A 12,638-nucleotide genomic window follows, 5' to 3' on the forward strand; every position below is an offset into this window, starting at 1 on the left:
ATATTAGTGAAATTCATTTCATTTAAAATAATATAGTAAATTCAGTACAGTTAATACAAAAAGCACCTGTGTACCATCAAGTCCACTACATCTCAAAAACTGGTCAACATAATAAAAATAATCATTTATGTTATTATAAAAAACAATGCACCGTAAATATAAGGATATATATCAAAGCTCAAGTCCTTATAATTTCCGATAACGACAGAAGTCTTCATAACCCTTCAGTAAATCATCTACAATGAAAGAAATCTAAACGGCCGCGGTGTCCAATCGGGTGTAGATGTTATCGTAAACGTAAGATAATTTATCGCGGGCTTATCGTTCGATCTGCGTAATTGATACGGGTAAAATCATTGTGGAACTAAAGAGACGCCAGAGTCGCCATCGTAAAATATTTTTAATACATGGTATAGAAGTTAAGGTAGCAATCTTTAAAAGGATAAAATTTTCAGCATCTTATTACTCATTTCATCGGAAATTGGAAAATTTTTGCGTCGTAAAGCAAATGTCTATAAACATATTTCAACATCTAAAATATATTTCGTAGCAAAATCTTTATGTTTTTACTAACACATAAACCTAAATTTTGTATTATCGTGTTCGTACACATAAAACCATTTGAAACCCATTCGGTGGATGGCGCAGCGCAGTCTTCTACGGTGGTCCAACAAAAAGTAGCAGACGCAACTACAATAGAAGAAATGCCACCGGGTGCATTGCGACAAATAGCGCCAATAATAATTCGTGGTAATTCGTGGCTGGCGCGTGCGCTCAACTACCATCACTGATTGAGAGTCGCATAAACTGTGCCACCCACTGCTGTCATTTGCATTGTATACGTCAGATATAATATTAAAAGTGTTAGTAAGGCGGGAAGGCATGCAGCATGGTCAAAAGATATTTTATCCTATTTGAAATCTGTCCACGGAATTTAATGATGATACGTTCTAATATTATGAAATTATCAAATATAATAAATCTTTAGTTGCTTTATTTGTTTGAACCTATTTCATTATGAAATTACAGAACCGAAAGTTTTATGGGTTCACAGTTTATGTCCTGGAATAATAGATAAAGTACAATGTACGTGTAATTGTCATTGCAAACCAAATAGAGTATGAGCTATAGCAGTAGTAGTATAAAAATACTATATTAAAACTTACATTAAACATATCATTACACAAATTTAAAAGAAAGTAATACAATATATAAGCATAATACTACATGCTTGTGATAATTGCAAGTGTATAATTCCTATATATATTATTGAAATTTTAATTAACTTTAGAGAAAGAAGACTGACCGAATAACTGTAGATAAATTAATAAATTAATGTATTAGTTACAATATGTAATTTTTATAACTAATACAAACAGTATCAAATATTAATCGAAACAAATTTATAGAAATCTTTATCATGTGAATTGATGAAAATAGTGATGCCTAATAAAATATTATGTAATAAAGGATATAATATACGAAGAACTCATAAATTTAACTAATTTGATATGAGCGAAAAAAAGCGGAAAATACAAAATATTTGCGCTGAGTATAATCTTCAACCCCTCACAATATAATAGACAATTAAACACAGCGATCGACGATATATCACCGAGCAAATTGGCAATCAACTGGCATTGATTAGGTCGATGTAGACAGCCCTCCAAGCCCGGTCGAATTCCTTATATACGTATCAATGGAATCGTCTGACCACACAAATAAATAAACCGGTCAATTAATTAGCCTAATAATCGTATATCAATTTCCACAGACGGCTTAATGCCAACCCCTCCTTAACAATGACTAAATAATCATCTCAAAAAATTAAGTGAGCTCATAACTTAACATGGTAATAGCATGCAGGGCGTTACCATCACGATTATCGTGTCCAGAAACCGTCGGTGACATCAGCGTAATGATTCCATTAGAGAAAAAAAAATACCATAACGTAGACAACAAAAATGAAACGATGACAACATTACACCAAACAATAAAACATGTTTGACGCAATCGCAAGCGTCACGGAGTCGGCCAATAGTGTTTAGATAACGCATTATCACACCGAAAATGCATAGATCACAAAAACAAAGTGTTCCCAAATAGCTATTATAAGATCAAATACTTCGCTAAACGGGCGGCCATTAACACTGCCCACCGGTATCGGAGACGCAATCAATACGATGCTAATCGACTCCGCTGCGAACTCGATTTTAGCACGTCGATACTAATTACCAATTACCACGCGTCGCGATAAAGACATTTGTTAAGCCAACACTGTTAAACTAAACTGACATTTATGTAAAACAATTTAAAGTTATTTTAGGCGCTGCACAAATATAACCTACATACATTACATATAAATATTAGGTGCTATTCATCTAATTTCATTATTTTGTTTAATTTCACCATTAATAGATATAATTAATACGTGTTTGCCACCTAGCTTTTCTTATTAGTGATAAGTCTTTCAACACTTAACATGAAACACGTGCATCTCTACTCTAAGGAAGTTTAACAAGTCTACATTACAGGTTACGTTAAATGGGGGCATTAAATAAAACTAATTTTAAATAAAATTAAAATAGGATTGGATAGATTACTAAGATATCTTTCTTTCTAGATATGGCGAGTGAAAACATGGAGTACGAAAACACAACATCTTAGTACTCAGAAATAGCAACGCTAGTGATGTCATAATTCTACTCATAGGTGACACTTAACACTTTCTATCAAAACAGCCGTCAAAGATACGTAAAATAAAATTCATATAATAATTAAAAAAAATAATTGGGCGAAAAACCTGTTTTTTAGATATCTCATAAAATCAATATATTAAAAACTCTAAAACAACCCTACAATAACGATTTGAGAAAACTTAAAACACGTTACAATTATACACACTTAATAAACATAAAAGACAATTATGTTAATTGTATTCATTTCTTACAATCAACTAAATGACTTTCTTACTTTAACAGAGTTCCAATAATAAACAGATGGTTTTCAAAATATTACCCATAAAACCAACGCTTGACGCCACGCGGAAGTCAGATCGAATAAATTATTGCTCTCCCTTCACCTAAACACAAAGGACTAGTCTGGGCTTTTTTGCCGGTTTCTACGTATAATTGAGGTGTAATTTTGCGTACAAAGCCAAACTGCTGTGCGTCGAGACGAAACGTACCGGTGCAATGCGACCTAAAATTGAACAAAGGAACACCGATGAATTAGAAAGTCCTTTTGTCCGAGATGCCTTGTGATGATCATGATTTACGTCAATCTAACTATTTAGACCCATACATAAATAAAGTTATAATATAACCAAACGTAACATTTACAGGATCAAGTTATTGGACACTTCTGGTCATTTTAACAAAGGCACTACTGGAGAATGAAATCTCAATGCGTACCGTTAGAAGATACTATGACACAGCTTCGAACGAAAATTCCAAGACTTCGAATTAAAGCCATGTTTTCTTATCGTGACATTATTAACGCCCAATCGATTTTCTTACTAATTACGAGATCCTTTACATAATGATGAATATTCAACACGATATGGGAACTAATTTGTTCCATCTTCAATGCGCCCGTAATCGTACTAGTTTTAGTCTGTTTTACGAGCATGTAACATTATATCATTACATGGCGATAAACGATAAGTGCAACGTGAGGCTTTCGCTGTTGTCGGCCCAATAAAATGTTGCGTCTGATATCGACCTACATTACAACCCTGTGTTCCCAAGCCTGTCATCGTTTTATGACCTTTTTATTCGGCCTGATGGCCAGAGAAATGCAACACCACTCCCGATTCAGATTTCCATACCGATACTGAAGTACATTGCTCTATAAAATATGTACGAGTAAATGAAGCATTTTAGGCAAACGATTGACCTAAAACACGAAAGGTATAAAATACAATAAACAAAAAGTGAAATTTGCCATGAAACACATATTTACTTTTTGTAAACACCTGTTTCATAATTTCATAATTTAACCTCGAATAAAAAACTCATTCAACTGTGTAACCGATACTGTATAATAATAATGTCATATTATGGTATTCTGTCATAATAGCGAGAATGAAAGACAATACTCAATATTTTTAGAACCGCGGCAATTTAGTTTATATCTCCTTCTGCCTGCTGTTATAAGGTTCATCCATATTATTCTTTCACGTATTCAAAGGACCACACATTACATATCTTATAAATAGAAAAGAATCGATACTCACAGTTTACACCAATACTTTTCAGCCATCGTACACCAATATATGTATATTAATTCGATTAAACCAAAGAGATATCGATCAACGGCATTAAATAGTTTAGTCTATTACCATTTCACACCATTTAATCGAAATATTCTGTGGATCTAATTTCCGTAACTGGAGGTCCTTAGCTTTTAAACGTGATAGTATTACAAATTCTTGGATACGAGACGTACTACACAATAAATTTAATAAAAAATAGCAAGTAAAGAGCACTTTAATTTACAGTGAAGCTTTTAAAGAACAAAATAAATATTGCAAAAATGTAAGAAAAGAAACGTTCGTTACTGTCACTTTAGGAGACGTCTCCATGTGTATACATAATGAAGACATAAATAAACATTCATCAGAATCGTTGCACCAATTGTATGCATAACCAGTGGTGATATCGTAAAAATATATTGCGAAAGGAAAATATTGTTATTGCCCACCATTAGTTTAGCTGATTGATATAACGCGTTACGTCTGGCGTCTGTGCAATACATCGCTTTCGCTGACGAAAGTCAAAACATTGTACGTATAAAATATTTATTGATCAAAAGCACTACGCATTGACCGTTTGAGATGACACGCAACGTACTCGGAATCTGTGGATTTCCGTTTCGTTTAATGTAGGTAAGTAAGTAATACAGGCACGTGGGACGCGACATACTCTTACAATGAATATAAAGCATCCATGAATAGGATGCAAAAAAATCACCCATCGGCCACCTGGATAGCGGCAAACGCCTTCATAACTGTCAACATTCATCATAATTATAACCCCTAAAAACTTCGGACAATGGTGTATGGAAATGGCTAAGACTACTCATAAATGCCGAACTGTCAAAGGACCGTTTAAAGATTAAAGAAATAATAATTGAAGAGTTGTCCTGATTAAAAAAAATGTAGAGGCCAATGCATACTGAATCATAATAAAGAAAATAACTGATCCATGGGTTATATCAAATTACACCTACCGATTGCCATTAAGGTAATATCCCTTTATAATTCAAACAGAACAAAACTATCAAAATTTATGGTCAGATCCCGTTGAATAAAGAAACGAATCAAAGCGCCACAGATGCCGAATAAAGGAGTGGTTTTAGGAAAAAAATGAAAAGATTTAGAGATAAAAAGAATCAACTGTACGCAGAGAACCGTACGGTACGAAGCACCCGCTGGTTTATCAAATAAGGGATTAGTCCTTTCGAAGTCGGGATTCTTTCTTTTATATGGAACAAATATTTTGACACGCGGCTGAGTAAACAGAGGGTAGATGTGTGAAGGATTAAGGTCACCACTTAGACACAATTACGTGTTAATCCAAGTGTGTCTATATCCCAAAAAAAAATATTTATTTGACAATATCCTAATGTACCTTAATTTACTAAACAAGAAATAGTTTTAGAATATATATTTTTCTCGTAACTTAGTTCATATTATGATCAGTGTTCGTCATCAATTATTAATAGAAAATTGCCAGAATATTGTATTCACTGAAGTGGACAAAAATAAGTTATACATATATAAAAGTACCACTTCAATTACGAAAATTCAACTGATCTTCCCATGCATCAGGACATGCTTAAATACGAGTACATGCAAGCATCATTGCTTGATATCAAATTGTCACTCTTTCCTTTTACATTCATCACTGGATTATTACCAAAACGCTTAATAGTCTTCAGGAACATATAGGCAATAATTATGAATCGTAATTCTCTAAGGTTGGTAGGGAATGCTTTTAGCATTAACCCCGCCTTGTGCACACACAAAAAATAAATAAATAAATCTTAAGGTAATTTATTTATTTCACACACTGAATCTTTTTGCCTTTAGTGCGCGCAATTTATTTTAGGTGACCACCTAACTCAACGACCAGTTTCAGCAAAGATAAAGTGGCAAGAAAATCGTCTGTTACTTTTTTTAAATGTGACGCCAATATGTTAACACAATATTTATTTATTTGGAAGTATTTATCTAACGCATTGAATATATTGAAAATCAGATGTATAATTAACTAGCACCAAGCACGTTTCTGTTCTAAGTAATCGTCTAGTGTGTAATATGTATATTTATTCAATTATTAATTATTTATATTTGTTAACAGATAAATCAAAAATATTCTTTAGTATCGTATAGTTGTAACACAAATACCAATAAAATTCATTTTTTTTACAAAAGAATGAATGTTTTTAATGTTATTTGAATAAATGTGACACGCAGTGGAATAATATCTAATTTAATTACCGGCCTATTATATTTATCAAAATTATGACTAAATTAAATATTTAAAATTTATTTTCAAGAAAACGTTTTGTTAAAAATCTACTAACTAGGTAGATTTTTTGATCTTCAAACTTCAAGAAATAAAAACTATAGGTAACCTATAAACAAATAACCCATGAACAATCTAGGCAATCGTGCAATGGAGCTTGAATTTGACAGAATACGAAACCAGAAATGCATCCAAAATTTGGAAGCTTTAAACGGATTCGAATTATGTACAGAATGAAATCCTTATCTAGAACGTAACAATGGACAATTTTAAATCAAATATTACAAAATAAAATAGGATTTTAGGTTTTCTAAATGTTAAAGATATGTAAAAACGTAGGAATGTACGGAAAGAGTTCTCACGTGCAAACATATTTTGTAAAAAATTCTTTTATTTCGTACCTGTGAAAGAAGAAAAACACCTACTTTATATTGATTACCTACTTAAGAGGTAATGTTAGATATTTCAATAGTACACTGTCTTATTTATTGGAACCAAAGGATGAAGTAAAAATCTACCAGAAATATTTATCCAAATGTTAAATAACAGATTTTTTTGTATGTTCCATGCACGTGGTATAGCATATATTAAACACACTTTTGATATCGTTCGATGCAAGCGCTATGCAGAACAAATTAACACAGATCGTCAAGTGAGTGTTTGCTTCTAACTGTGGTACGGTCAAGTGAACGCCCAGGCAGTCGAACAGTTATACAAACAAGCATTGTGCGTCGCACTTGTGAACTAATAATGCTTTCCATTGTCGGCTAGGCTTTGCTAATGCAGGTGCAAATGCGCCCATTTTAAATTTTACCTAACTTACATTCCAATACATGCATTTCGTTACACACAATTACACCCACTGCCTGATCCTCAAATTAAGATATATATATCTATCAGTATAGGGTTTATCAACAAGGGTATATTAAGGTTTATTCAGGGTCGGCAACGCACACGTGACACCCTTAGTGTTGCAGGCGTCCATAGGATACAGTATCCGTTTACCATCAGACTATATGCTTATTTGCCACCTTCATGGTATAAAAAAATATCTTGTGTTGGTGAGATAACAAATAAAAAAAAATTAAGATTATTTTCTAGGGAAGGATTTGCCTCTTAAAAAGATGAACTGTCAGATATGTCTTTGTGAAGCTTTGCATCCTATGGTAGGCACTAGACAATTCTGAGGTAAGCACGCCCACCCAGCCCCTCTCCTTAATGTTCTCCTCTTTAAATATGCCTATGGAAGGGACCTTGTGTAATGGTAAACAATGATAACTCTAGAGTCAACTTAAATTGCTATACTTGAATCAATTTAGGAAAGCTCGTTTCATAAATTGATACAATGTGTATTATCGCTTTTGAGGACGAGATGATAATGGAAATATGTACCTACTACCTATTTCATTAATACATATTTCTCGGATTGCATTCTCGCACAGACTGAGCACTAGTACGTATGAATACACGTCATATCGATTTTATTTTTTGATGTCAATTTATATCAAGTCAATTACTGTGGTAACTGTAACCTGAAAACATTAACAGCAACATCACATAATAATTCCATACCCTGTAATTTTACAACCATAACATGTTGAAGTGTACACCGACACACAGCCACGCAAGCACAGTAAGACAAAGGTTCCCCAACAAACGACTTTTATATGGCGTCCATCTGGTAATTCTAGAATTAAAATTATAGAAAGATGTCTGTTAGGGACACACATTAGGTAGTTGCTACATTATATTCATTATCTTCAATATAATCAGAAAAGGGAGCAATCATTGGTAAAGGGGCCTTATGGTCTTATTGCTAGCAATATACCCTATATTAAGCCGTAAACTCCCTTCTGGAAACCATCGCGATTAATTACTGGTAAATTCATCATGATGGGCTAACGGACCTGAGTTCATATTCGCCTAATATCGTCCTAAAAAACGTCCTGCTTATAAATATTACTGTTACTAGACAAAAATTTTATCATTATTTTGATTTCTACAAGTACCTAGCAAAATATTTATTAATACAAAGATCTACATAACATACTACTAAAGTTAGGTTTTACATTTACATAAAAGATAAGTAGGTAAATAATTATATAATATCACGATCGCACATCAAATGTGAGATCATAATTATATTTTATGCGAATTTAAAAAAGATGAGGTTGTCCTCGTCTTTTTGACTTGTCTCGTCGTCTTACCATAAAAAAGTGCAACTTGCGATAAACAGGTATTCAATACATGTTTTTTTTTTTTGGTGGATGAAAATGAAATGGTAACGCCGCCAGATGTCTTACTACAACTTTCGTGTCTAAAATCTATTTATGTCTAAACACAAGAAAGTCTATGTTATAAAAAAATATTTTATTATAATAACCTGCAGATTTAGCACATAATTAATACTAATTATAAATAATAATTACTACACTTACTAAACAATATTATTACTTAGACAGAGTTTTGTTAAACACATAAACATGTTGGTCTCATATTAATGTAAAGAATTAAGGATCGATTTTTGTAACTTATTTGTTTAAATTATTACAAAATACAATCCTAAAATCTATGGACTACATAATACATAGATATTTTATAGATTGTATTATCTAATAGATACACATTAGCTGGTCGCGAAATTATCGACCAAATATAAAATATGTTACGAAGTGGTCTCAGATTTTATTGGGTAATCACATTAAGAAGTATTTAAATGTAATTTCTAAAATATTTAGACGATTTCAATTGAAATTCATGTTTTATATGTATTAGTAGCGCTATCTGTTAGAAACTTATGAAAATATTTCAATACTTAACCGACAAACTAATGCATCCATAGTTTGTCAATAGATGGCGTTATACAATAAAAGACTCAAAAAAAATTAAAAAATTAATATACTATAAAAAACTTTTAATAGAAATAAATTAAGTATGCTCATGACTATAATCTTAATAAGACAACCAGAGGCATGGTTGTATATTAACATTGTGACAAGATGTACAATATTAAATTTATCCTTTAAAGATACTACTTCTTAAATCACTCGACCCAAAATTTTATTTTCAACATTGCATAAATAACTGAAGCATTGCTTCAAAAATCTTTGTCACTAAAAATACTCACCAATAGCATTAATTATTAGTAGATTTTAAATGTCAGAAGCGACTTACATACGCATACTGTATTAAAACTATTAAAAATGGCAAAGCAGGCAATCACACCATAGCTTAACCTATAGACTATTAATACCAACAATATAATAATAAAAAAGTTTATTTATTTATAATTGAACAAAGGTTTAACACTTATAATTATTACAATAAGTTGAAATAGTTTATAGCACCCATATGCTTATACAACCAAAGTAATTACCAATTAATTAATTAATAATTTAATAACAAGTAGTAATAATTATCATTATTACTACTCCTGATTACTCAGAAGGTATGTTCTGGTCACAGTGCAAAAACTTCTTATCCTTTAAAATGAATGACTAAAAGGCAAGGTGATCTAAAAGATTTGGTGTGTAAGGGATATATCAATAGTTTGTATAACATCATGTAGCAAAATGTTAATTAATTAATAAGATTAATACCTATAAATACAAGACAATTTATTATCCCGCCTATTTCATATTCAATCTTATAACAGAACAACTTACCGTCCTTAGAGGTACTTTGAAACATATTATTCTAGTTCCATCAATTACTTTTCCACATGGTTTGTATGGTATCCATCTGAAATACAAAAAATAGTAAATTTAACTACTAAATCAGGTCAGGTGGTTATGCAGAATTTTAATCAAACATTGTTTACCTATCAGGTATAACAGGCGGCATCTTTAGTTTCTGTTATTGTTGTTTACAACTCATAATTTTTCATTAACAAATAAAATTTTGGTTAAATTTAAATTATGTTTAGGTTTTAATAAAAATACAGATTACAGAGAGATTACCAGCTATACTACGTTGCAGACTTTTTTATCTATCAACTTTACGGTACACACGTCAGTACGGCTGTCAGTTGTCAATGTATCAATATTCACTCTTAATGCAACACACAACACATAGACATTTGATAGTATATGTCTGTGACTGCAAATAATAATCGTAGAAAGAGGATGCGTGCAAATACTCGTAGTCAAATATATATATTTTTTTGTTTTTCTTACGTTCTTGTTAATTTTGTATCATTATTGATACGTAATTTTTAAAGTTTTCCGGTTTTCGGTTAGGTGATTTTTGTTTTATTATGATTATGTACTTTTTGTTTATGGAACAAAATCAACAAGTGTCTGTTGCTATAGTAATAAAATGAAAAGGACGTCTAGTTTGATCGAAAATTTAAATGACGGTAGTATCAAGTTAAAAAAAACAATCATATCAGTAAATTTCGAAAATAAAATGTTTCGAAATACTATATGGTATAAATCTCTTCTTGGAGCAGAAAAGTCATGTTTGAAAGAAGATAAAATAAAAAAAGTACATTATAAGTTCGAAGATGATAGAGAAATGGTTGAAGAATATAATGTTGATACACAAGTGCTGTTACGTAGAGCTTGGAAAGTTAAAAGTAAGCTCGGTGGTGATGGCAAGTGGGAAGTGGAAATTGGAGATCCAATTCCTGATCCTACACCAAACGTTGAAATTGCTGATATTGTAGAAAGTAAAGACCAGGTCAGTATGAATAAGTATTATGGTCCAGTTTTTTTTTTAAATTGTATAGAAAACTTTGACTTTGTTCTTAACTAGCGATCCGCCCTAGCTTTGCTCGGGTCCACATTACAAACCTTTAAAATTATCAATGTTTCTTTACTATATTATACATATAAACCTCCTCTTGAATTACTCTATCTATTAAAAGAAATCACATCAAATTCCGTTGTGTAGTTTTAAAGATCTAAGCATACATAGGGACGGACAGACAGCGACAGCTACTATTTTATACTATGTAGTGATAAACTTCAATCAGTGTGTAGTATGTTAAATATACAAAATTGCCTGATCTACCAATTTTGATTTTTATGTTTTAAGTATACATGATTAAAGAATCAAAATAAATTGCTGTGTGGTCCTGCATAGCATGGGCCGCTCCTTCCTTTCCCATGAGTGTCACAAGAGCAGATTAAAGGATTGTAATGGTTGAGAGATAGGCAGCTGCATCCCTCTTAAAACACCACCAATGGCTAACTGTGGTTGCTCACCTGCCTGCCAAGTATGGCAACCACTGAAACAACTCCCCAAGGGAGAGGCCTATGTTCAGTTACAGGCAGTTAATGACTCATATGGTATGGTATGGTTAAAAAACAAATATTTTTATATTAATGTATGTTTTATTATTAAACTTTAATTACAGCCTATTGTAACAAGACGTAATACAAGAGTCAATTTGGAATGGAGGATTAGAAATCTCCCATATCCTATATCAACTTATTCCATAAGTGCAAATAATGAAGAAAAATGTATTACAGTTCGTACAACAAATAAGAAGTATTTTAAAAAACTACAGATACCTGAACTTATAAGGCTTGGGTTACCCATAGAACAAGCTCACATACAGTCAACCCATCAGTATAACACACTTATTATTATGGTAAGATCTTTGTATTTAAAACTTCACATACATCTATACATCCTAAAGTTTGTTTTGGAGAGAATGCCTATAACTTTAACCTGCCTTTTGTACCAAATTTATTGGTCAATAAAGTAACAAGTATTTCACTGACTAAAAATTATCTTAATTTTATTACTTATTATACAATATGTGCTAATTGTTAACTAGTTTTAAAGGTCTTTTATTAATTAAAAGTGTTTACTTCTCTATTAGACCTATACAAATTATAATGTTTTGATTTACAGTATAAAAAACCTCAGCAGCTATTAGATATGGATAAGGAATGGTATGAAGAATTGAAGCAAGTGAAGCCTATTAAAGATGTACCAAATGAATGCAAAGCACAATGAACTTAACTAGGCAGTATTTTTTAAATTTTTACACCTACAGAACCAATTACTTTCTATTTTGCTGCTGTAAATGTTTTTCAATAACTTTGGAACTAAACTCTAAAATAATTAATAAAAGTACACAAGGAAATAAAAGAT

At 31.7% G+C, this 12,638-nt stretch overlaps 2 protein-coding genes across 5 annotated transcripts in view; one reads left to right on the forward strand and one right to left on the reverse strand.

Moving 5' to 3' along the window:
- LOC113509604 (RNA/RNP complex-1-interacting phosphatase) overlaps window positions 1–10,529 on the reverse strand; it is a 100,193-nt gene extending 89,664 nt beyond the window's left edge. The window contains exons 1-2 of one of the 4 annotated variants that reach the window (XM_031910916.2): window positions 10,354–10,529; window positions 10,199–10,274 (exon numbers count right to left, since the gene is read on the reverse strand). In XM_031910916.2, the coding sequence (XP_031766776.1) occupies window positions 10,199–10,274; window positions 10,354–10,376 (99 nt within the window). In that variant the 5' untranslated portion in view covers window positions 10,377–10,529. The remainder of the gene's footprint in view (window positions 1–10,198; window positions 10,275–10,353) is intronic. The other 3 variants (XM_026892963.3, XM_052899224.1, XM_026892962.3) reach the window with 3 other exon arrangements.
- Window positions 10,530–10,850: 321 nt separating this feature from the next.
- Window positions 10,851–12,534, forward strand: LOC113509738 (protein DPCD). Its single transcript, XM_026893148.3, has 3 exons — window positions 10,851–11,213; window positions 11,893–12,129; window positions 12,396–12,534. Exons 1-3 carry the CDS (start codon window positions 10,851–10,853, stop codon window positions 12,498–12,500), a joined length of 705 nt encoding a protein of 234 aa, XP_026748949.1. The 3' UTR covers window positions 12,501–12,534.
- Window positions 12,535–12,638: the final 104 nt, after the last annotated feature.

Source organism: Galleria mellonella, unplaced genomic scaffold (genome assembly GCF_026898425.1).
Source record: "Galleria mellonella isolate WM207_F2 unplaced genomic scaffold, CSIRO_AGI_GalMel_v1 utg57, whole genome shotgun sequence".
Taxonomy (NCBI): Eukaryota; Metazoa; Arthropoda; class Insecta; order Lepidoptera; family Pyralidae; genus Galleria; species Galleria mellonella.

Bases quoted from the DNA above. Each gene is read 5' to 3' on its own strand.
- LOC113509738 (XM_026893148.3), top strand. From the start codon at position 10,851: ATGAAAAGGACGTCTAGTTTGATCGAAAATTTAAATGACGGTAGTATC. The intron at 11,214-11,892 runs GTCAGTATGAAT...CTTTAATTACAG, and splicing joins TTGTAGAAAGTAAAGACCAG to CCTATTGTAACAAGACGTAA. The intron at 12,130-12,395 runs GTAAGATCTTTG...TTTGATTTACAG, and splicing joins ATAACACACTTATTATTATG to TATAAAAAACCTCAGCAGCT.